Source organism: Anopheles moucheti, chromosome 2, assembly GCF_943734755.1.
Source record: "Anopheles moucheti chromosome 2, idAnoMoucSN_F20_07, whole genome shotgun sequence".
Lineage (NCBI taxonomy): Eukaryota > Metazoa > Arthropoda > Insecta > Diptera > Culicidae > Anopheles > Anopheles moucheti.
The window spans coordinates 19,687,816-19,714,365 of record NC_069140.1 but is presented as its reverse complement, the minus strand read 5'-3'; the positions used below and the strand labels follow the sequence as shown (position 1 = coordinate 19,714,365).

The window sequence follows — 26,550 nt, the reverse complement described above, 5'->3', positions numbered from 1 at the left end:
AAACGGCTCATCAATCCATGGTACGAGATCTTTCAATTCTTCCGAATGATATTACTTGACAGAACGGTGTTGGAAAAGCGCGAGTTGGCTTCGCTCTTTGATTCCGAAAGCGTTCGGTCACCGGACGTCAGCCCCTGCCTAATGCAGACACGGTAACGAAATTAAGCATGATAAAATATGATAATGACAAACGAGAACTTCGTCCGTCATCATTTTGCTGCTCGTTGCAAAACGATGCTGTGGTGCTTGTGGAAATAAAATCGACCCAACCACTCTCGCGAGAGCCCTGGTCGAGTGGTGTTTTAACAGCGCCCAGCTAGAACGCTACCGTTTGAGCACCGCCACCACTGCGCAACATTACATTCTGGGCGTGTTTTTGATGAGGTACGGTTTTACGGAATCAATCACGCAACACCCCTTTACTTCATCATGGCTCGTTTCGAGCTGTCGGCAACATTGTAACGATTGCATAAATTATAAATCATGAAACAAGATGCCCCATATTTTCTCCGTTAATGCTTTTTAGCAGTTTTACTATTCTAACAATGTCTATTAATTACGGTAACGATTTGATGGATGAATATTGGTGTAACATTAGGAAGCATCTTGAAAGAATATTAAATTTATTTTTCCTCGTCTCGTCCATACAGCACTTTAATTTGCTATTTAAACATTCTGTCCGCTCTCTGTATGCGAGAATGCACGTCCCTGCTGATTCATAGCTTGTACTTCACTTACCATGGATGTAATGATCACACTCTCTCTCTCTACCACCGTTCGTTAAACATCAGCTCTTTTTTCCCAATCATCGCAACAAAACAGCTATTGTTCGATCGGTTTCGAAAGCCCTTGACTAACGGTATCGGTGAATCGGTTCCCGCAAGAATACATCACAAACCATAACCAGCGATCGTTTCGCTAGTAATCCCTGCCCCAAAACGTGACACTATAACGTTTTATGCCCTGCTGTTTTTTTGCATCCCAAACAAACCGCCGCTTTATTAATGAACAGCCAAACCGAACACGGACGAAACAGGCAAAACACAAACTAATATTTCAACATGATGGAAAAATTACTCTTCGCTCCCATTCACTGCTTATTTCATCCGTTTCCCTGCACACTAATGATCGGGAAAAGGGGGGTGTAATTTAAAAACAAAAACCCCAAAGCACAGTGGATGCTGGTTGATTGCTTCCATTGATTCGAAAGCACCGTCAAATTATAACCAGACATTGGTCGGAAATCCTTCCCAAATTTAACACACCGTACGTGATCATTATACTAGTGGGGCAACTGATAACAATGGAAATACACCACTGACAGTTTCCTATTAAATATTGGTAGCTAAAAGCTTTACGCTTAACAAATTAATCGATGAAACAGTATCGGGACGAATGCCTATTTGTAAATAATGCTATAGCCAAAAAGTATTCCTGAAAATTGCACCATTTCAGCCATAGAAATGTCTCCGCACTAATGACTATTTTCTTCAACGAGGATTTCCATTCACACCGACCAACTGAACAATAGAAAACCCAGTAAAGGTAACTTCCAAATATTATACATAAGCACCGGAAATTTATATCTGTGCTGTCGTTTCCCAACGAAGAACACACAGAACATTTCTAGCGACCTTTTTGCCAATAACAAAACTAACCAGCAATAAGCAACATTTTCACAGCATCACATTATTGCAAACTCCTCCACGAGATAAAAGTTTCCGCCCTTTCCAAATGCAGACATTTATATTGTTATTGAAATAGTTTTAATTTGGTTTCCGGTGTTGGCCTCTCCCACAATCGCTCCGTATGCTTTCGCCTATCTGAAAATTTTGTTTTGCTTTAGTCCTGCTGTTAAAGCCACAATTTCGAACCAGCACATTGGACTGATACCCGTAGACCGTCTGCCGAGCGGGAAGTGGGAAGAAACAAACATTCCTACTCAAACACTAACACTCTAGGTTCATCCATTTTGTGTGGAATCACATTCGAGCTGAAGGCGGCATAAGGGACACCAAACCGCTTCCTTCCGTATCTCCATCCGGCTGACAGCAAACGAAATCCCACTCGCTCTCTTTCTCTATCTCTCTAACTCTCTCCTTCCCACTTCAATAAAATCTAATTACACTAATTCGATCAATGTTCAAAACGTTCCTAAGCCCGTGCTGCTTTCCCCCTAGGTGTTGCCTTCTTCACGAGTAAACGTTTCCCGCCAACTTCCTGCAACGACCATCATCACAATGGAACAATCTTGCTGACCGAACATCAAACTATCGAAAGCGGATTCTAAGTTTCCTCTGCCGGCCGGCCGGATCTTCTTCTGCTGGGCATACCACTACCAAAACCATCATCATCAAATCACTTCAAGTCTTCGGGTTATTGAAGAAAACTTTGCATTCTGCTACGTATGGGGTTAGATTATATCCTTAGTCAGCGAACAAACTGTCCGGTGGCCAGTATCCGCCCAGGGCCACTTAAGATGATTCGACGGAAAATTATGCCACTGGTAATCATCTCCAAAAGTCCACTTTATTTTCGCAACTTCACTGCCTCCCATACCCAAGTGGCCAAGTCGGTGGAACCGTTTTAAATCGATCCTCACGACCACTTCTGGCGATGGAAACGTGAACAAACGAAACTTCAAGCGGGAAGATATTGATACCGATATTGGCATGGTAACGGAGAATGTGTAAAGTATTAAGATCCGTGGGCGAGCAGAAGCAAAATTGTATGCTCCATTGCTGGTTTCGCGATCAGTATTGAGCGCAGCTTGATGTTTATCCATAATCATAAATTTAGATGCGTACCACTTTCGGGTACTTCCCAGATCGAAAAAATATTCCAGATGCGTATCGGTTCTGCGTACAGTTATGCCCAGTCCCGCTTCATGCCGCGCGCTTATCATCACGCACGGATGAGAACCCTCACAAAAAAGAGCATAAAATATTCCATTCTGAAAGGATAAAAAGAGTACGACCAAACATAGTCGGAAGAATTACAGGCGGTGTATAAATTTTAAAGACTTCAAGCATACTAAGCTTTTTTTCCTATTCTTAGACAATAATCGACCGTTTCAACTACATAACCGGAGCTTCTAAACCATTCCAACAATTTGATCACAGGTTAACCAAAAAATGCTACTATATAATAATAATAAAATGCCTAATATTACCTTCACCTCAAATTTATGGCTTGGTGAGAGTAGCACATTTCCTATACATTTCCCATGTCTTGTACTTCATGGCTCCGTACTTCAGTGTAGAAAATGTCAAAAGCTTAGGAAAATCTTTTCCTTAAATATTTGCGAAATAAACCTTTAACGAAGCAGTACCCAACAGCTCGCACTGCTGCCAGCAAACGGCTGTTTATCTTTTTAATATCACCATTCACCGGATCCCTGTATCTTTATCTGTCATTCTAAGCACATTCTGGGGAATTTGCGTGTCTATTTATTATAGCTCGCAAATGCCTTGGGATACAGCCGTGTGGAAATGGGGGTTTGCGGGATTCCCTTTTCCATTTGCACAACGGCACAAATAGCATTCATCATACTTACTACTCAAACACCATGTACAGCATTCCTTCCGAGCTGTACGTTTCCAACAGCTCGACGATGTGCGGATGTTTCAGCATGTGACATATTGTGGCCTCTCGCTTCAAATCTGGAATGGAACAAGAATGTGAAAAAACACAATGAATTCCTTATTACACGCGTTTCCATATTAAGTTGTATTAATTGAGACAAACACACACAAAAAAGAAGGCTAATGTAGCTGAAAGAAACAAATAAGTTAAAGATGTGTTGTTTCATACGATACTGTTCTACCTAAAGAGATTAAAAGATGTGATGCAGTACAAGATCTGTATGAAGCAAATGCCCTCTGCGACAAAATGCGACACCGAAAACAATTGTACAAAATAAACTTGGTTAGCATTTTTGTCATTTTGTTGCTTTCTACCGTCTTTTGATCTCCAGATGGTAAACAACATCCTAATAAAATACCAAAGGTAGAAAATAGTATTTTTAGGACAGCTTTATCGATAGCATCTGCAGCATGCTTTTGAATTCAAAGGATTTGTTTTGTTTGATCTACGTTTTCCACCAAGGTGGGTAAGGCTCATTTTAAGATGTTTTAATCCAATAATTGGCGTAGTTAGTCCTTCCTTTTTTTATTTCTAATGTCTCTTTTCTTAGCTTACGGCAAGCGAGAACCCAATCCACTGGTTCCTCATTACCATTATTTTAAAAACACAAAATAAAACCGAACAGCGTCTCAGCGCTAAACGACCGCGCTCGAAACAAAAGCGCGCTACAGGTTTCACGCCTTATAAAACGGTCTGCGGGCAAACACACCATTGGCAAAGCAATCAAAATCCAAAAGTATTCCGACAAGGGTGGCCAAAAATTGCTTCATTTCCATCGCAACAGCATGCAGCCCTGGCTGCGCGGGGGTTCTCGAACGGCGAACTAATCCCGCAGGCCATTTAAATAGAACGTGGTACACACCAACAACCGTCACCTACCACCAGCCGGCGAACGAAGCAGTCAACAAGCCAAAAAGCTCGCGTAAAAAATCATGCACCGGGCCCGGCCTACGGCAACAACCGCAACATGCGCAGCCCCGGCGAAACCATATGCAAGCCGAAAAGGCAAATGAAAAAGGAGCCACACTTTACCAACAACATCGGGGCATGTAATTCAGTGACGCGCTCGTAGATCTGCATATATAAGCTGGCATGAATTCCTAAGTAGGCAACCTAAACCAACCGGGCCCCCGGTGAAGGAAGAAAATAGAACCCGGCGCACGGTTTTACAGTGCAGGAATAAACTATTTATGTTGCAAATATTCTCGCTTTAATATGATTTGAGCATTGTGCTTTAAAAATGTTCTTGTGGACTTTTGTACTTGAAAGCTCAAGAATTTTTAAGCATATCTTGAGCCTTCAATTATACTTACGTATCTTTCGTAAGTGCACCGACCAAAAGTCTCACAAAACATCGCAAAGTGATTGATATTAAGCATTTCAATTGCAAGTTGCTAAATCTGACCTTCCTCATTAGTATTCCGCATCGAGCGAGGTTTGTTTGTGGTGTAACAAGTACAACTCTCTTGCTTAACTATTGACACTATTTATTACACTACACTCCCGAGAGCACACACGATAAGCACACACTGTGCCGGCACCGAGCAGAACACCGTGTACTCAACTGGAGCACATGACCAACATACCGATGGAACTTTTGCATTCATTAGAACATTTTGTAGCAGGCAAACCGCCATCATCAAAACCAAAACTTCTACACCCACTCGCACTCGTAAGCAGCCACACATGTACAAGATTCGGTTGTGGGATTCTTTCTCGTAGTTGCAGGACCGTATCCTCCTCCTCCCCACCCCCACCATCAACCATCGTGTGCCATCGCTCGTCCGGAAATTGAATTCTTCTCATCACATACACTGAAAGCACCGCCCCGATTCCTACATCGGCACCATCAAGCCGGGCAACCATGTAGGGCGCCGACTGCCTCCGTGAGAACGGTGACGAATGGTGGCAGCACTGGATGCCGATGCCCGGGGAAAACAATCCCCGCGTGGTATAGACACATGCCAGCATGTACCACATGTGCTTTATGGTTGCTGCATGACTTCTAGCCTCCATTTACTGAGTCAAATTATTTAGTCGACTTCACCCGTTTGTGCAGTTTGTGACGACCCCTTTAGCCACCAGGTACGTTTCGTTGCGATGTAAGTTTCGTGCGTAAAATATCGCTATTTTTATGCCGCTACCGGCTCCAAACCGGCCATAACTTTGCAAACCATTAAATATTCCATTTTTAACAGCTTGTTTCGCACAGTGAATGTTTCGAAAGACGATATTGGTTATTAGTGGTGCGCTGTTTTTTTTATGCGGCGTTTGTTTCGTGTGGCGAACAACAAGAAAAACCATTGCTTGCGGTTTATGTCAGGAAATTCGGGTTTTATCGATCGAAGCAAAATATCTCATTTGCAGTGGAGGGTTTGATTTTTTTTTTCAATCTTAAACCCACTTTTTTGCGTTTGCCACTGCCAACCTAAACACTTCCGCCCATCCCGCAAAACCATTGAGTACGCATATAAAATTGAGAAATCAATTCGATTTACCCGCACCCTCCTCTGCACAAACTTAATAATTTTGACCCCACCATAAATTTCACTTTCAGCGAAAGGTTTTTACAATAAAACTGAAGAACATAATTTATGCATAGCGGGTTTTCTTTTCCCTTTCATTTCCAGTTTGCTACTTTCGGGGATTTCTGCTTTTCCCAATACTTCAGAGACGCAGCATGTGCCCAACCGTTTTTTCACTGAAATTTACGTGATTTTTGGTTTTTTGCTAAAATCGTTCCCACTGCTGGTTACTTACACACGGGCTGTACAACGCGAGATAACACGCATGCACGTATTTACGTCATCAACTGTACGACTTTGCGCTGTGTATTTTAGCTGCCGTTGTTATGCTTCAAAATCTCATTAAACATAATTTGCGAGCACGAGTAGTACCAAATCAATATTAAACAACAACACATAATATTATTTTAATTCATTTAAAAAACCTTTTTAATTCTCTGATTTCAAAAACGCACACTCAAGGAGAAAGAAAAAGTAAATAAATCATTACCTCAGCTTCGTTACAGTAACGAAAAAAAAAATGCCGCGATTCCCATCAGCTACAAGCGTCAAAGCTAGATTAAGCCACAAATTGCAAAGGCTAGGGTCAGATTTTTACCCTGAGATATGCGTTCGCTTCGTCTTCTACTGATAAGAGAGAGAAGAGCAAATTTAATAAACAACAAATTATTTTAGTCTTTCTTTTGCTGATTTTTAGATTTGTTCTTTTCCCTCGGCTAGACGACGGACGGCTCAATGTACAATATCAGCAGTACGAAAGAACAAAAAAAAATAACAATGTGTCCATAGTCAACATTGCCAGCCCTCGCATTCCGGCGTCCCAGCGCTAATCGGAGCGAACGACAAGCCACAGTGCATAATCTATGATAATTGCTTTCGCTTTCGCCCAAGCTCATCCTGCCGCACGTTTTTCCACGCACACTCGCTACAACACATACAAAAAATACCAATGCAAAATCTTCACGAGCCGCGGTGGCTGTTTTTGTGTTCTTTGTCCCACTCTCAGGGCTTTCGCTTGCCCATTTCCTTGCCAGACACCTTTACCCACTTCCATTGATGATATCTGATGAAGCTGACTGTACCATGTAATGTACAGGATTTCAAATATTTCAGATCTCTTTGACCGAACCGTACTGAAACAAACAGGACAGGAGCGTGGTGCTAGACGCAACTCCCCGGATGCCTGCCGGCCAATGATGCACCGTGCCACGTGCTATGCGGCAAGAATACTAATCAGCCGAATGGCAAATGGTAACTAAGGATCGCCAAGCATCCGGACTCAAGTAATTTTTCAACGTAATGAATTTTACGTCGAAGGACATTCTTTACACTTCGTTTCGTGGTGGGCCCGGACGGCCCGGGACGCGCCGAGTGAACACTAGCGGTGCGCGCGGTTCATGGTACCGCTGCTGTACAAAATTATTGAAAGTCTTCCTAAATAAAGCAAATGACACCGACACGACACAATGAAGCGGAAACCATTTTATCACCAACACTGGGAACACATTGTAATGATTGGTGCGGGAAATGAACAAAGAGCCAGAGCAAAATAAACACACCCGAATGATGTCGGCTCTTGTTGCTGGCATTATTCAACACGCTGTACCGTAATGGTGGTGTGCAGACAAAGAAAATGAGCAATTCAATTTACATTTTTTATAAGAACAGCAGCTACAAAAGGAAAACATACCGAAAAGAAAAAGAATCGGAAAAGAAAACCGTATTCGAAACATTTTCTTCAATGTCTTATTTATAATAGGATATGCTTGATCGAATCATATGACACAAAATATATAAAACACCATTTATCAACCAGGGTTTGAAAGAAAAAAGAGTGCAATTTCAGTGTAATTTAATTCTAAAAGTAAAAATACGTTAAATTACAAATTAAAGCACCGCATAACAATTAAACAATTAGCATAACAATAAAAATCATACCCCTTTCAATGAAACGATCGTAATGCAACAATACTCACACCGCCGGCCGACCAGCCATTAATGAGAAAACCTATTCATGGCATAAAGAAACACATTTACCATCATCGACGCACCCGTAACCCACACTCGTCGGCAGTACTTTATCAAATTATCTCCAACCATAATAGACTCGGACCGCAAACATCGACCGACATATATCGCTGCAAGATTCGGGAAGATTCAGCAAAACGACCCAGTACAGTACTGGCTAATGTATAATTCAGGTCCCCCCCCCAAAACAGATGAAACTTTTCCTGAGTGATTGTGTATCTTTTTTTCGCCGCCGCAACTGCAGAAGCGAACGCGAACCCGAGTCGATCGCCAGATGTATATCGCCTTCAGCCGGTTTCTGGGTAGCTGCTTCGGGCATAAATAATTCATGCCGTTTTCTCCGACCGAGTGCAGCATGTCGGTGCTGCTTCGTGTTTCGGTTACTTGACATACTATTTTTGCCACTTCGAGACTATGCTTCTGATAGACAATCTTCGATAGCCATTTTATTTTCTTATCAGTTCAGTTACTTTACGTTGCAGCAACCAAACAATCAAACATTTGCCTTTCCCAACCAACCGAAGCCATTGCCATTGTTGCATCGCTCAAAAGCCGGAGGGGGTGGTACACACAATAAATCATGCCCTGTTCCATTAATCTTGCCGAAGATAATTGGCTTCCTTTTGCCGGCTTGTTTTAACGACGGCCGTTCAAGCTCGCACGCATGTATCGCACCGGTTCGCCGAACGACACGAAGCAAACAGTAAACCGCGCGCACAAAGCATCGCACCCTTACCATGGCCGATTGTGACGACCGACTCAAGTGTCGCAAGTTTATGCTCCCATTGAACCTTTTACGTTCAGATAACCCGGAAGCATGCCAAGCAACTGGTGCTTACGGCCCAGGTCAAAAACCATCCTCTCGGACCATAATACCTTGACGTTATTTCATGGAGTTCGCTCACAAATCAAAAGCGATCGTAACCCCGCCACACACACACACACACACGCACACACAAAGCCTGCCCGGACACAAACGAATGCCGAATGCGAACATAGTTCACTTCAATTAACATCGCCTCCGACGTCTCCCTTGTGTAACCCCTTCGCCAAACGGCATCAGCACGTGCACTAGTGGTGAATTCTCGCACGAAATTCTCCAAATTCCAAAATGGCTCCCCCACCCAAAAACGCCCTAAAGCGCCCCAGTAATGTCTGCCGTTCTGGTGTTTCATTGGTGGGCCGCACGGATGAATAATGATGACAACGGCAGTGACGACGCAATCAATCATCCGCAAAAGCACGGGTGATCCACATCTCTCGGCTCGGCTCGGTCCGCTTACGGATACCCGGTGCTTCCGAGCCATTTGCCGCCAAATTGAATTACCGCGCCCGATGCCGGGGAGCAGCATCAAACGTTCACACCCACAATCTGACACCCTGCGCAAACCGATGAAGCCATTCCATCCCGATGGGACACACAGCGCTTTCACTTGATTGCGAATACAACGACCGCGGGCACGAAACGATCCTTTAAACTTTCGCAAACACCCTCCCCCCCAACTGGAGCGTTTGCCATCCGAACAAAACACTGTCGATCTGACGGTGGTGGTGGCAGCAAAATCGCAAACCGCAAGCTTTTCCCGAAATGCCACCAACTCCCAAGACACCTCAATGTGGGTACATCAAATTATTAATTATAAATATTCGTCAGCACGCGCGGTACATCGAGGATCAACTTTGCGCTCGAAACGCTAAACAAGCAGCACGGTCTACCGTAACGGGACACACTTCTTCTCGCTAACACACGAAGACGGGTGCCGGGAAACATGTCGAAAATTCGCGCCAAAGCCAAGGCACAGTGCCAAACCATCGCCGTTCCCGGTGGAGTTACACCACAAACCTCCACCAGTACCGGTACCGGTGTAGTGTTTCCCGAATCGGCCAAGGTTAACGGTTACAGCGTCCGAAACATATGCGACTACACACTCAAGATTGGTGCTGCCTCCCGGGCGGTTCCTTCAAATATGTCGAAAAGAAGTGATGCATGAAAACGTAATTTTAGCGTCGGATCGTGTAACTTTCCGAACGGAAAAAGCGACTTTGCTGCTACTTATTTGCTTTATTTTATCCGCACCCGAACGGAAACTCTTTGAAAGGCTGATTGATAGAGGCGCACGAGCAGTAGCGGCAGTAGAGGAGGGCCGACCAGAAGCCGACAAGAAGTTCTGCTCCTGCCAAACGTCTAAATGGCGTGGAGACATACGCATGGTTGATTTCTGCTGAAATATGGCCTATGTCAGCAGGAAAAATGAACTGAATGAAGAATGAAAAGTGATGGGAATGTGTGTGTGCCCCCCGTAAGGATGCCTGATGCCTGATGAAAACAGCCAATTTCCAAGAATCGTTTCCACGGCGGCGGCAAAGGAAGCCAACATTCAGGTTTACTGCTTTCGTGGATAGAAGCGAGCTCCTGGCAGTATGACTCACGGGCGGAAATTAAAGCCAGTTTTGTAGCAGGAAGCTGGTTGGCTGTTGGGTAAATAGGATCTCGGTTTTTACTGTGCAGATAATTGAACCAACAAAAAAAAAGTAAAGGAAACCCGCCGGAAACACAGTTCTATTTCTATACCTAACATTTCACGGATGACACAAAGAAACAACACTCAAACCCGAATGTGTACGTTAAGTGTTGTCACTCGTGTGAAGGTTCGAAGAAAACGGAATTTGTACGAAATACAAGCCTCGCCCTTACTTACCGGATGTGCTTAGTCCCGGGCTAGCCGTAAACTTGGCTACGTCCACAATCTTGACCGCAAATTGCTGATTTGACTCCCGATGGATGCATCGACGAACTATCGAGAATGGACCTCTGGAAGTATACAAGACAGAACAAAATAATGAAATCTTCTAGCAAATCGTCGTTGACATAAATGTGCAATTTAAGGTGCAGTGTGCAACCGGATGCGAAATTCGCGCACACAATCGCGACCGTGTCGACCGTCACTGCATTTAAAGCGTTACCCTCACCCATTCATTGCATGTTAATTTATGCACATAATAAAGCTAATGATATCAAATCAAATCAGGTATGACAATTACTCCACGGCGATGCACATCGGTAGTAGTGTGCTTCTGCAGCCGTGCGGTAAAACCGTAACCGCCGAGCACCACGCACGGCTACATGATCAACGAATAACCGCGAGAAATCACATTAATTATCTCATCATGCTACGTTCTGTGGGGCACAAAATCATTTGCATGGCGTTTTGCTTTTTTTTTATAACGACACATAACATTTTGCGCGACTTTGTTTCAACATAAACACAGGCTACACGGCGCTGGGAATTTAATATGATAGCACTGCAAACTAGTGATGGGAAAAACGGCTCCGGAACCGAAGCCGGCTCCGACCGGCTCCGGAGCCACGGCTCCGAACCCACGGCTCCGGAGCCGGCTCCGAACCCACGATAACCCCGTAGGTGCTTTTGAATTAAAAGCATCACACTAAAGGGTCTGGAGCCGTTTCCGAACCAGATGAAATGCATGTGCTTTGCTGTACAGAGCATATTTACGCATTTGCTTATTTATTTTTTGTGGAAATACATATTGTGTCTTTACTTTCAACTTTCAACTTAAACTAAATAAGCATGTAGTTTCCAAACATGTAGGTACCGTAAATCGACCAAAAATTATGATTTTGTTAATAAGGATTATACTGAAATAATTATTTCAGTAAGTGCACACTGGTCCATGGCAACAAAAGTAGTCGTCAGCACCAAGGAATCCAATCCTGAAAAAGAAATCGTCCATTTATTATAATAATTTATTATAATTAGACGCAACCGTACACTAACACCGCAATATAACACCATGCAACGATAAATCTGTGATGTCATCACTTGCGATTTGGAACCGGCTCCGGAGCCGTGAGTTCGGAGCCCGCTCCGGAGCCGTGGGTTCGGAGCCGGCTCCGGAGCCGTGGGTTCGGAACCGGCTCCGGAGCCGTGAGTTCGGAGCCCGCTCCGGAGGCGTGGGTTCGGAACCGGCTCCAGGCTGAAATCGGAGCCGGCTCCGGAGCCGTGGGTTCGGAGTTGGCTCCGGAACCGTGGGTGCGTTCCGGAACGCACATCACTACTGCAAACACATCCTATTAGATATTTCCAGTTTCACTAAACATGCTTTATTCAGTTGATCTTTTAAAGTTAAACACTTATTACCTTACCAAGAATTATTATATTTATGTTTTTATTCAACATTCAATAATACCTTTTGGCGACCGGGTGGTGTATTGGTAGCGGCGCCGGTCTTCACACGACAAAACCGGTTCAAAATCTCGTCCGGACGCAGGACTTCATGGCAGGCGTATTGAGCTTTGTACATATTTTTGTGTCGATAATAAAAAATAATTTCCATTTCGTTATGGTATTTCCTTTGCATGCCCATTCATGTGCAACATTGGCTCTAATAATTGAATGTGAGCCGCATCCTGTTCCTTACTACTTTTTGCACAATCTCTTTTCGCACAGGATTAAACAACACACAAGCACAACGCCAAACATCGTCACTTGCCGTCTACAGACCACCTCCTGCTTGCGTGTCTGCCTTTACGAATAATGTATGGATTAGCACCTAATTTTCCGTTCAATACTTTCATCTCGCGCAGCTGAAATGTGCGGAAAGTAAATTGTATTTGCTGGTAGCGTTAGTGTCGTTCGCGAGGCGTAACGGAAAATTGCGAACCGGTGCTGAAACACTGTCAATACGGTACGATGCGGTGCATGCGAACGCTAGTATAATTCGATTGAAACACACAAATGTACCGTCTTCCATTATTACAACTCCACTAACGCACGGATGGGGTGGAAAGGCGTTATGTTCCAATTCTTCGTTGGTTTTAAGAATACTGTGCGCTTTATTATTCATACCGCATTTGTTCATGCATTCGGAAGTAATGGGTGATAATGGTTGTAAGATAATTTTAAGATATGACAACGAACAAACGAACCGAAAGACCCCCGACTCAATAATACACAATGCAGTGTGTAGCAAAACCCGACAAAAGCACTGCAATCTTTTTGTTGCGAAATAAAAAGAAAAACATCTACATCAAACAAACATTAACCCAATTTAGATTTCAAGATTCAAAGCGTGCAGCAAAGGTAACACTTACGCACCCCTTAAGTACAATAAAAAGGGAAAGTGATCCTACTAATGAGACTGCCCATTTACCGCTAGCCAATTAGTCCTGCTTGCAATCATCTTACCACAAAACCAGTGCTCTACGCACCACGCATGGGAACTGTTTATTTTTTCAGCACAGCTACAACAGGCCGCGCGGATGCGCGGTGCGAATGGCTGTGCTCGAACACAAACATAATGAACATCCCTTTACTAATTCAGTTAGCAGCAAAATTAACCACCACCCAAGCTGTGGGGGAGGCACCTTCGTTATTGTGCTCAGACGTTGATGAAACAAAAAAAAACAACAAGTTGGAACACAGAAAACTCTCCAAGAAAATTGCCTTTCATGCAAACCTGGCAACACGACACGCCGTCTAATTATCGCCCGTTACTTAGCGCGCTAGTGGAACACCACAAAAATGTGCATTATAATTTGCATAATGGAATAATGTGTCTCACCGTCGTCTGTGCGGTACGTACGGTGGATGATCGTTTGTTTCGGCTTCAAGACTAATTCCTCACCCTACTACAACTGTCCATGAGTTATACGGTGCTATATGAAGTAAGGATATTTTTTTGCTTCAATTTAGCTGCGTGATTCAAGCAGCAAAGACAATTCCACGAAACTCCACATGCTGCTCCGGCGTACTATTTATCTCGCTGTAATCCCATTTCACAGCACACAAAGCTGTTTCGTAGCGAGCCAAAAACGGAGCCAACGAATAATTGTCTTCCGAAGTGGTTGGGCAAAAATGACCACCGGCGTGCAAATAATAAACATCGAAACAACATTCACCGCGCGCGCACATCGCGCGTCACATTTCATGGTTCTGGACCATTCATGCTCATGATTCGATAATGAACGAATGGGCATCTCCCTAACCGTCGCTACCGTCATAAAGAAGACTCACCTGTCCCACTTCCACGTGCAAAGCAAACGCCAACATCGCGTACTCTTCTTCGCAATGGCTTGCGGCGATTCGAGCGATTCGGGAAAAGCGGATACGGTCATAATTAACAATCCGCAAACAAACAGCCCATCATCCCGGGGCTTCCTGGGAGCAGCCCGGAGAGCTTGTATGCACAATAAACGGCCAAAGTTACGGTGGGCGAGCAAATGGTCGAATTTGTGCACCATGTCACACACCGGTACTGCGCGTGGGTCCTCCGGGTGGATTATTAATAATCGCTAATGGTTCGCGCTCGGCGCTGTTACGTACTGACTTGTGCGGAAATCAACACGTCCAGCACAGCCAAGTGCAAATACTCACCGGCCGGTCACTCAACATGATGATGATGACGAGATGTACACCACCGCACAACCGAGTTAGGGGTAATCGAGGGTAAAAACGTTTTATTAATTAGTCCCTAACATTTCGTAACATCTCGCTCGTTGCCGTGATGGCAGAGTGAGGATGGAAGTATGGAACATGAAAGCTGATTACTGTAAACAACCGGTCGAAAGTCTACCATACCTTACATTTAGAGCAACACAGTGTAGCAGCGTACTTGATGTCAGCATTTGATCATACCTTTGTGACATGTCAAAACTGTAAACGATCAAACAATGGGTATCGGCATCGGAGACACAGTGGAAAATGATGCCGAAATTGGTAACAAACCATCATGGGTTCTTCGAATCGTTCGTCTCGATGCATAGTGGACAGATAACAATCATTAAAACGGCTCAGAAACGAACCATACGCCCATACGGAACGCTTTGCTAAAGTTTTCCGAACGTCAAAAGGAGTCTTTTTTGTCAAAGGATTTCTTCGAAATTGGACACAACTGCAAGAATGCTGACACAAAATTCGAAAATCCAATACGGATCACACACACACAAATACCGAGAACCAGCTACCAGCACCAATCAGGAACCATAATTGACATTTACCCAGCAAGCTCGAGCCATATTGTAAATGCAACCAAACCCGGCTAACCATTGTTTCGCCGAACAACGGCGAACCGCACGCAATATGGTTGGGTAAATAAAAACGATCAGTGAGCTTCAACATCATAATGCGCCAGTAAATTGAATTACCGCAACCATCTCCATGAACTTCATGAACAAACGAACACTGTAACTTCATTACGGGCAATGTTTGACATGCTACACGCAACAATAAAGAGGAGGCAACAAAACGAAAATACGCACCTGGGATCCAAATTCAAACCAGCCAACGCTCGATATAATTTAAATCGTTCCGAAACTAGCGGAAAAACTATTGCACCACTACCGAAATCCTTCCCGGTTCGCACTTGTTGTTTGCACCATGTCCGACTTCGCTCGAGGCCGTGAAAACGCTTCCATACTTTCGGCACACTGCGGTAAGCCACACAGTGCCGAAACTTCCCGTGTACCACCCGTGTCAACGACAGGCTAACCGACACACAGGTAAAATCCGCTTGCCTAATTAGTTTTGTGACAGGTTATGAATATCAAATGCTTACAGCAGTGTGTATAAATCACCGATGAATAATTAAAAACTTCAGACTAAGCTCTTCGAATATTTATCTTCCATTAAAACGAGAGATTTTCCATTTTCGCAATCGACCAGCCAGAGGGAGACCCCAAGATTGACACAAGCCATCGACAGCGCTGTACCGGGAAGACGACCACCTCTGGTACGCTGGTCTGGTAGCGGAGGTAATGAAGATAGATGATACAATAACATCTCGGCCGTTCGGACCCAAGTCAAGTGAAATATCCGACCCCGGTAGCCGGGCAGAGTGAACGTGAGTGCGTGAAGAACCCCATGGCAGTGAGGGGTTTTATAAAATAGTTTAAGACGCTACCCTCAATCATGCCCCACCCGTGCCACAGTAGTGGCGAGCGGCTTTTTAAAACAGGTTGTCCATTTAATCAATCATTTATCATTTGCGATCAACAACAAAACACGACACCCGAGCCCGAGCGGGTGCTTCGCAAAGCGTTCGCAATTTAGTATTAATCACCACCAGCAACACCAGCTGTGGATAGTTGGAGTAAGGCTACCACAAGGTGGCATCAATGGCGAGGTGTTTAAAAATAGCACAATATGAAGTACAGTGCTGTACAGTGCGGTATTAAATTAATGTTCAGGCAGAAAATCTTGATAAAATGACTGCTATTTATTGCAGCACAAAAAAAAACATGAAGCTGCTATACCATACATTCTTTCTCGAGCGAATCTGCCCGGTTTTAATTGCACATGAATTACTTTTATTTCAAGCAATATTTTAAACCAACGAAGCGCTGATTGGATATGAATGAAATTTTATTTACATCCTCCATTTCAATTTGACAACAAATTCAATTACCTGCTACGAAGAAATTGTCGTTTCGGCAAAACAAGGCGGCAGCCGGTACCCGTGTACGAAGGAGAGAAGAAAAAAAACCCTCACGAAGGATTAGCATTATTTCATCTCCTCAGCGAATCGGTCCCGGGCTTTAAGGAAGCGTATTGAACTGCTGCCTTAAAAATGGCACCCATGTATGAAAAATTTACAATCCAATCCGGAAGCTCTAATCCCACACCGCCCCACACACTCGCCCCTCTTTTGCGGGGTCCTGTCGATTCAGCCAGCATGTAAGGTGATAGCGATTTTTGCACCTTTTCATTCCACCCAAAATCCCATTGGCGAAACGGCCCAATAAACAAACAACGGTAAAATGAAAACTCTCCAGAAGTGAACGGGAAGGTGTGCAAAACGGCGATGGTACAAAAGAAAAACACCTTCAAGGCACACCGAAATGGGTTGCGAAAGGCAGACTCCAACCCTCCCCGGGCATTAAAAGCTTCGTTTAGTGGTGTCCCAAACATATCGCACGACGAACCGACGAAGACCACGCTGGAAGGGAGAGTGGGAAACAGAAATAGAACACATGAAAGCACGCAAATCAATGTAATCTCTTTAGTCCTCCCAAACGAACCGAATCGTTCGACGAGTGAGCCCCGCCGTTCGTGCGTCGAGACAGAAATCGGTCCCGGGTTATCGCTTCTCGGGGGTCTTCGCCCGAAAAGAACTACACACTTTAACCGACCCCGGTACAGCCGGATTTAGACACTTGTACATCGAGAAGATTGTGTCCTATGTTCTGGTCGTTCGCATGCAAGTTCGTACTATATTTATTGCTATTATTGGCAACGTTTACTCAAGGAAGCTTTCTCGTACTCAGATTCAACCGTGTGTAATAAGCTTCCTGCTGCTGTCGAGCAGCTCTTTACGCATCTTTTAGTTGCATTTAGAACTAGACAAGACCCCTGCCAGTACGAAACATCACCGAGTCCCTTCATCCGCTGTAGCTAGAGACGCTCGTAGCTCGTTAATTGTATAGTTGTAGTCAAAGATGCATTTCCAAGGACAACGGACAACAACAAAAAAAAAACCTACACATCAAAGTAAATCTCATCTGCGGAAAACGGAACGTACCGAGGGAGGGGTGGGGGTGGGCCGGCTCTTGTTTATGCTCTGCTTAATGTTTTTGTCAAAGTGACATTAATTTGATAGAGCAGCAAAGCGGTTTCGCGCAGAAAAGCTGCCCCCGGGGGCCAGACCAGCAACATCATTACGCAAGCAACAGAGGGCCCTGCGTTCATGGGAGGCAAAGGCAAACGATAAGAACATTTTCCCGAGAGCCTTTTGCAAATAACAGCTAATAGCAACCGTGTACGGCAGATGCGATGCGGTGGATGAATGCTGTGGATCTGCTAAATAAGCAACAACTAGAAGCGACTGTCGCACCGTAAATACCCACCCCCCCCCCTTCCCACACACACGCACACACACACACATTCACCTGGTTGTGTTGATGATGGAAGAGATGACAGCAATGACTTTTGTGCGACTGACGATGATCATGCTGATGGTAACACGGATAAGAGCGTGTATGCGAACGAGCGTTTATAAATGTCCATTTTTCATAAACCTGAGCTCTTCCCGTCAACGGATGCTTAACACTAGACGGCAGTTCTACCTTCAACAAAATCCTACCCCAATCGTTCTTGTCTCCTACACGGTGTCAGCTCTGTCCCCTGCACGGACTACAGTTTACATGCACAAACAGGCTGGACTCATAGTAGCAGCTACCGCAATGTACGTGAGCGCCAAGAGCTGATCCTTGGAAGAGGTTTTTGCTCATTTTTGCTGCTCGGTTGCTTACGACTTTTACTTCCAGCTGCACTTCCGGTTGGAACACACAGAGCAGCCAGCATCCCCACGGACCCCGGGCCGTGCTGCGATACGATACGAGGGCATCATTTGATCATCATGTTTGCATTCGTTTAATAAAAACGTTGTTCATTGTGGAAAACCTCATGCGCAACGTTCCCGTTCAACCAATAGCCGTGTTTTTTGCCGTTGTATGTACTTAGGTAGTATTAAGGGGCCATTTTCCCCCATTGCTCACGAGATCCCGGTCCCGTCCATCTTCAACCGAAACCGGAACGTTTGCTCTCACTTTACTTTCATTGTCCTATGCATTTTCCATGCGGGATCAACATAAGAGACCGGAGGGTGTGCGGAAACATGCATGCACGTATACACGACACAGTACGCATGACGACAAGAGCCTTTTGAGCTTCAAGGGTAGTGCCGGTGTGAGCAGAAGCAACTTCAGAAGCATACCTATTAACAAGCAACTAAGTAACTTTCGACGCACATTTGTAGCCACAAAAGGGCACCCAAATACCGGCCCAAGCTTCAAGATGTCTTCAGCGGGTTGGATACTTACACGTACGCCTCTGGACGAGATCCAACCAGAAGGTTAATCTAGCTAAAATGGGATCAAATGTTGTCTTGGTAGACGAAACACTACGAAACATCCCATTTTCATTGAGAGCTGCTTGATTGAAGTAACATATCTGGTAGAAGGTTTACGCACCTTTGCTACATCAACTTTATCAACTTTATCGGTATGAAGGAATCTTCTCTCGATCTTCATCAAATGTACGTCACTTCAAGCCTGTTTCATACAGTACCACTTGATGGTACACGGTTCAAACACACAAATATAATTTGAAACACAATATCTGTTACGTATGATTTCCGATCCAACGGAAAGATAAAGTTCCACAACACGTACTCAAAACTCAATACCGTCTGAATAGTAGCAGAGCATTGCAATTTAAAAGGACGTTGTAAACAAAAACGCCAACCTGGAATCGGCCACACCTTCCTTCGTGATCGAAAATAAAACCAATATTTATTATTCATTCTGCTTTCGCTCGCCCATTGATACGCCATCTGGCCGTAATTGGTGTCTTGGTGACTACAAACAACAGCAATCCAAAGTGCTTTCCAAACCGGAGATCTTACAGCCGATACAGTGCGCCGGCACATGCCATCTTCGCTGTTTGGCGTCTTCTGTCGTTTAGGTTTGTTTTTTTTTTTGTTCTATGTGTGTAACCGGCGGTGCGTGAGAAACAAATTTAACTGTCTAACCTATCCCAATTAACCTCCACGGTTCGTATTTATTTAATAGCACCCCGTATTCTCACACAGCTCCCGTTTGCTGCACTTGGATTTCCTAGCAGTAGGAAGCGAACGTAACACATATGAAGTTATCTCGGAAAAGTCACCTCCAGCGCTACGCGAGAACAAATGGGAGCACCTCATCACATACACCCACCCAGCAGCAGCGGAAAGCAGAACATGGGGAAGCATCTGTTTGCGTCTTGCTGTTTTTTTCCATTCACCACAGTTTGCTCGCTAACGAGCACCGAAGATGAAACCGGAGTTTCAACCCCTCATTCCAGCGAACCACCCAATCCCAATGAGCTCCTTGCCGCTGGAACAAATTTATTATTTCTCCCTGTCTAGTGCAACCCGCGTTTGCACGTACAACCCGTGCATTGTCAGCGATATCTTAGCGGGACACACCGCCGCGGACGAGTGCTGGGATAAGAATGTTAAAAGCGAGGTGTGTGCACCATACACACACGGGAAGATCATGACACAATGTGAATAAAACAGCCCGGTGGTAGCTGGGTAACCCCGTCTTCCGCTAGCAAAATAGTCAGAGCATAACGACCAACCGTGTCTCGCTCTCTCGCAATGACTTCATCAACTTTACACTCAGCAGCGGGGCAAGTAAGCGCTAAAATAAGGTTTTTTTTTTTTTTACTTTTCCCATCTGCCCCATAATCTACCTATTTAACACGTTTGCAGAGAAGCTCGAGCTTGGCCCGAGAATGCTTCGATTTTGTCGGCTTTCATTATAACCTCATTGGTGTTAAGTCAGACATGCACGTAATCTTTCCAACAGGATTACCATCCTAATCGATATTTCATCGATGGAAGATGGAATACGTGCATGATTTAATGATGAGTAAAACATAATAAAGACAGTGCATGGGTTTGGATAAAATTTCTGTCGTAAGCACTATGATTATACAAAAGGAACAAAAATGTAAAAACAAAAATCATTATTTTGTTCCAAATATTAAATTTTTCCGATTTAATTAAGGAAGTTCTATACATTATTCAAACGTCAGATAAAAAATTCTAGTAAAACTATTTTATTAGTAATCGACTAACGTCAGGTCCTTCAAACAACAAAACGCCCGAAGTTTGAAATTTTATCACAAGTGATAGTAATAAATAATAGTGATACTAATATTTTATACAATTAAATAATTTTGTAATCATTTTTAATGATGTGAACATTTGTGATAAAAAAAATCGCAGAACCTATATGCAGCAAGTCCAAAAAAGCTTCAAACTGTTTGATTATATCAAGTCTGCATACAATTTCGAACACTGCTGATAATTTACCATTTATGTAATTAACTAGACTAAACGAGAAACCATGTCTTTTTAATGACTTTGGGCACGACAGGCATCAAACATATTCGGCCATCTAGCTACACAACAATAAAATCAAAATAAAAAGGACCAACCTACCGCCACTTTCGTGGACTCTAATTCATTATCCCTGTTTTATTGCGCCTTTATTTAAACCAATTCCGACTCATCCTGCCACACGCTGTTAATGTGCAAACTTTCGCGTAAAAGAAAGAGAAATTGTATCTCATTAATTTGGCTTAAATCAGAGATGGCGAGCACCATTAAGTGGCTGAAGTGAGACAGCTAAAGTCGGTGCTGCGATAATGGTGCGTCTTCTATTCTGCTGTGTTTGAGAATTTTCTAAAAAAAGACCGGCAAAATCACAATATGTTCAACAGAGCAAAATCATTGGATGTCGAATCTCTAGTAACTATTTCTTCCTGCTCAATTAATTATGGTAGCTAAAATTGTTAAAAATATGACAGTATGCTTATAAATATGTTTTTATAAAAAAACAACATGTTGATGTGCAGATCAGATTATGCATACATTTTCCTTTGAAAACATCCGCTTCCCCAAAGGATATTCAATTTCCAGACAAAAGATAATCACACAAGATTGATTTTTCTCATCAACAACATCAATTCATAACGTGTAAATGATGCCTTTCCATACCTCTCAGTCCGAAAACCACATGTAATCTTTAACAGTTAAGCCTGAAGCTATTGAACAACAACCTTGAGTGCCTCACACACACACACACAGGAAGAGAAACTCATCCATTTCTCTATATCCTCTGTCAAAGTTGTTGAAAAGCAACACACACCAGACAATAGAAACCACGCAGAGAAAAAAAGGTGTCCACTACAAAGGCGCCACATAAAGCATGTAGTTAATGGCTTCACGATTTTTCAAACGCTCCCGTGCACAATCTGCTAGATCTGTGCCGATTTGCGGATACCGCCGTTGTAGGGAAAAGTTTTCATCGACCAAAAAAAAAAGAAGGACCGTCTTGCGCCATTGATGGCTTCCCCCTCGCTTTTGACGAACGGTTCCAAACAACCGTCACGGCCATTCCAAGTCGGTGGCGCTACCATTTCATATTTCCCACGACATTAAAGGTCAAATAGTATGGTCTTGCTAACCTCCCTCTCGTTAGTAACACCGCCAATAATGCGTGAGCTACTGGGATGGAAAAAATAACAACCTGCGGGCATTATACCGTTCCCGCCAGCACAGTGCGCAGAGGGCTGCGAGAGAGAAGAAGAGAGAAGGAGCGAAAAAACAGCAACTTTCCTCATAAGACGGCTAACGACGGCTCCACTTTGGCCACCGGTGGTTTAAGCCTTCCTCAAGATTCGCTAAACAGATGAAAGGATAGGTGCTAAAAATGTTGAAATATTGTTATTGTTCTTCTCCCAACTTTATTCTCGCCTACCTTCACAACACGTAAACGTGGCTTTCGGGTGGCATATAAAATGGAAGGGGTGGAACGGGCCAGTAACAAACTTACCCTGCGCCACCATTAGGGGCTGCAGGGTACCCTCACTTCATTGTGGTTTTATACCAGCAAAGCTACAGCCGCAATGTTTGCGTGCGTGAACTTTCCTTTGGCAGGTCCAAAGGTTCTCGTTATGGCTGCTTAACAACAGACTAAGCATCACCGGGAACTGATGCAATTTTACACACTCGTTTGTACTGGATCATTTAGGGATAATGCTGCCAGACAAAAGTTAAGCTTAAGCGTTTTAAAGCGACTCATTCAATATCATTAGCTGTGCCAATATAAAACAGCGTGAAGAAAGCAGGTCGACTTCACAATTGTATGTTCCAAGAATATTATCGATTTATAAGAATTCTAGCCAAAATCCCCATCTACAAAATACCAATTCAACAATTCAACCCTTATTTAACTTTCAAACTTCCAATACAAAAATTTGCAATCTATTCCCTATTTTCCCTACGCTAAGATCCAAACACACCTTCTGTATGTACCACCATGATGCTACATTTATTAAGTGTCAACCGCAGCACAAGGCCGGATGTCTGTTCGGCAACCATCGTTTTATCCTCCATCAGAAAACTTTTGACGTAACGAACAAACTCGATTTGTTACCCGGTGAGCAACTCATTCATTAATGCTGCCCGCCTATACCATCATCCCCCGTAGCAGCTCAATCGCTACTCGCTCAACCGCTCCTGACTTCCCGGGCCCAATTCCAGCCACACTCAATTTGATGCGGCCTTACCAATGACCTCCACTTAGCCCTTTTCCTTCCGTCACATTTCGGACAGAACATGACGGCCTGTGACGGGCTATCATCAAACCATCCTAACAACGATCAGTTCAAGGGACCTGTTTGAAGATGTTATCTCCCGTCTTACCTCCCCGTTCAAATGGGGCATGGGGAATCATTCAAATCAAGGTCCCCCCCTGCAGTTCTTGGTGGGTTGGGTGTGCTGGATGGTCGGGACGAATCTTAACGACGAGTTGCCGTCCAATGCCGATGGTCAAACAGGACCGATACAGCGTAGTAAATTAATCTCTAGCTCACCAGCTTTCCCGGTATTTTGTGCGGCGACGAAACAAGTGGAGTACTTGCTAGACCACTTGATTTCAGTTGCAGTTGCTCTGATGCCGCTTTGATGTACGTGAGGGATTCAATTCATTTTGTCTGAGCTACAAAGTTGGCGAGAGCTCAATGAGTTAAGTTGTCGAAATGTTTAAAATTTTACATCATGTAGTTGCAAGGATTACTTTAGTGCCAATAAATTTTAAAATGTTCCATAAACAACATATTCACAAATTAAACTTGCATTTATGGTTTAATACATACATGCATATGCAGTAAAAAAAATTGATTTTTGCAAAACTAACACCAAAACAAGTCAAACAACATTCTTCACTATCAAAACTGTCATTACAATAAAACAAACAATGCAATCCATGCAACTTGTTTTCTTTTCTTTTTCAAACACGTCCAACAAAATGCATTAAAACACATTACGTCATCACTATCAAAAGGCTCGGTGAGGCAGGAAAATGCCCCAGCTAATGACGGTGTTCGCTGTTGTATGCACCGGACGAGTATTACGGACGAGCGAACCGAGATTCATGCTATCCTGCCTGCGGCACAGTGCATTCATGCACTCGCTTCAGTATGTGTACGTGGAAAAAAGGGCAACACACATAGCAACCGGTCGACTGTGCACGCCACGGTGCACATGAGTACCACCCACGACAACGACCCCGGAGCACCCAACGGCACATGCTGCAATCGGTCGGCTTCAGCTACTGCCATTCTGCCAGTATCCGGGCGCGGTGCTTGTGCCATTTCGATAAGAGGCTCGTACGCCGGCATCACGGATTACGCCGTATTGGCAGCTCAACCATCCGTCGATGCCACCACAGGACCGCGCTGTATCTCGCCTGTTTGTCTTGCTGTTGTCACTAATGCTGGTGCTACAACCCGTGACGCTATTTCGCTGCTTTGTGTTCCCTGTTTCCCTGTGACACACTGGCACAGGGCAGGCAGGCTCATAATTACCGTGAAATTGTGACCAACTTTTTTGTTGCTTCCATCCTGCACACATTGTCAACGCTGCAGTGTCAGCAGCTATGTTTTGCAAGGTTTGACTGGTTTCTCACCAAACGGAAGCTGCGTCGCATGTATCGAATTGATAAAAGGCACAGCTTCTACCGATGAAACTTTTCAATCATTGCTGTTAAACTTTTTTTTCTATTTTTCAACTAAATTTTCTAGTACGACTAGAATCAGCGTAGCATCAAAAACACTATTATCCATTCCTTTATTGAACCTTAAAAACATCCTTGGGGTAACCCGGTGGTGTAGCTGAGCCGGTCTTCACATGACAGGACCGGTTCAAAATCCCATCCGGACCAATTCCCCATCCGTGGGACTGACTATGAGAAAAAAACGTAATATCACAAAAAAGAAAGCTAAAGAAGACCAAGCCTAGACCTCTTAAGGTTCTTGTGCCAATAAAGAATAAAAAGAAAACACCCTGATGTTCGAATTTCTTAATATTCAACAAAAACCTGTTAAACAAAAATTATTCAATATAAACCCCTTGAAATATCAAAATACCATTAATTTGGGGAAATGCGACCATAGTAGATCTGAATGCTTTATAAAACTCATGGAAAAAAACAAAATCACAAAAATTTTTTCGATAAAGAGTTTAAAATAATAGATATAGTTGATTTGGATAATAAGCAAAGAACTTATTAAAAATGTTCTATACATATTCCTAAACAACTAAACAAAATACTTGTATTTAATTAAACAAAATATTCTCTTCAACAAATTATAAAAAACAATTCTCATGTATCGGAACCACAAATACATAAAAGGAATATTAAACCAGTATTACCTAATGGCTGCAGGGGTTGCAAACACAGGGGTTTCGCCACTCAAAGCATGAATAGAACGTCACCTTGTCCCTTGTTCAGCAGGTAAGGTATCACGTTATCGCACATTACAAACACTTTTTAAGCCTCTTCAATTAACTCCAGCTCGGGTTAGTATCTTGAAAAAGGCATACCAAGTACCAAGTACCGCATCCCAACAACAGAGAACTGGAGGACAACAACAACGAAAAAAAAAAACCCCCCACGTTGCAACCTTTGCACTTAGCCACCGTAAGAGACGATGGGACCATCATTGTGTTTTAACCCTCAATCAACCCTCACTTCACTTTCACTCATAAAGCCCGTAAAATGATACCGCCATAAAAAGGAAAGTGAACGGTAAAATGGTGGGCTTTACAGTGTGTGTGGGGTTGAAAAGCCACCGATGGGGATGGGGATGGGGGGATGATTGCGGTTGGAGGAACGCATCCCATCCCTTGCAAGTGAACCGAAATGGAGGAAAATTACTTTACCACTACACCGATCACCACCTCAATTTGTGTGCCAATGTTTGGCCACCCCGTTCGGCCCCCCCGTTTCAGCGCTAAACGGTTTGATAACACACGATGACAGCGAAATCATGGGGAAGAAAAGTTTTGTTTTGATCACTTTCAATGATCAGGATCAGGATCGGGAGGGAATAACGAAAAAAAACAGTCATACGCTTGAAAAAGTTATGACGAAATACATCACTCAGGGATGAATACATCCGGACATAAAACCCCAAGAAGGATTCCCAGGAACGGATAAAAAAAAACTTTCGTCATTATTTCCCGAACCGACGCTCCGCTTACGGGCCCCGCGCACATCACCCCGGAAAGGTGTCAAAGGATTAAACTTGGCGCAGAAATGCGAACCTTTTGCTGCTCGACGAGTGGGATACAGTTTCGTCTATTTTCACTCCACTAATGCTCGGCCAATTCTCCTCGTTACAAAAATCCTTCTCGTAAAGCTCGCAAGCAAAACAGACCGACTGGCTGGTGATACGACTCCCAGAACGACTCCCAACATAATTCTAAAGCCTTCAAA

The 26,550-nt window shown here is 43.8% G+C and overlaps 1 protein-coding gene across 3 annotated transcripts in view; it reads right to left on the bottom strand.

The window, feature by feature from the left end:
• The window catches only part of LOC128297848 (peripheral plasma membrane protein CASK), a 217,489-nt gene that overhangs the window by 179,688 nt on the left and 11,251 nt on the right, over positions 1–26,550 (bottom strand). For 2 of the 3 annotated variants that reach the window (XM_053033555.1, XM_053033554.1), the window contains exons 2-3: positions 10,898–11,010; positions 3,557–3,662 (exon numbers count right to left, since the gene is read on the bottom strand). In XM_053033555.1, coding sequence (XP_052889515.1) covers positions 3,557–3,662; positions 10,898–11,010 — 219 coding nt within the window. Of the gene's footprint in view, positions 1–3,556; positions 3,663–5,050; positions 5,152–10,897; positions 11,011–26,550 lie in introns of those variants that run through there. The other variant, XM_053033556.1, reaches the window with a different exon arrangement.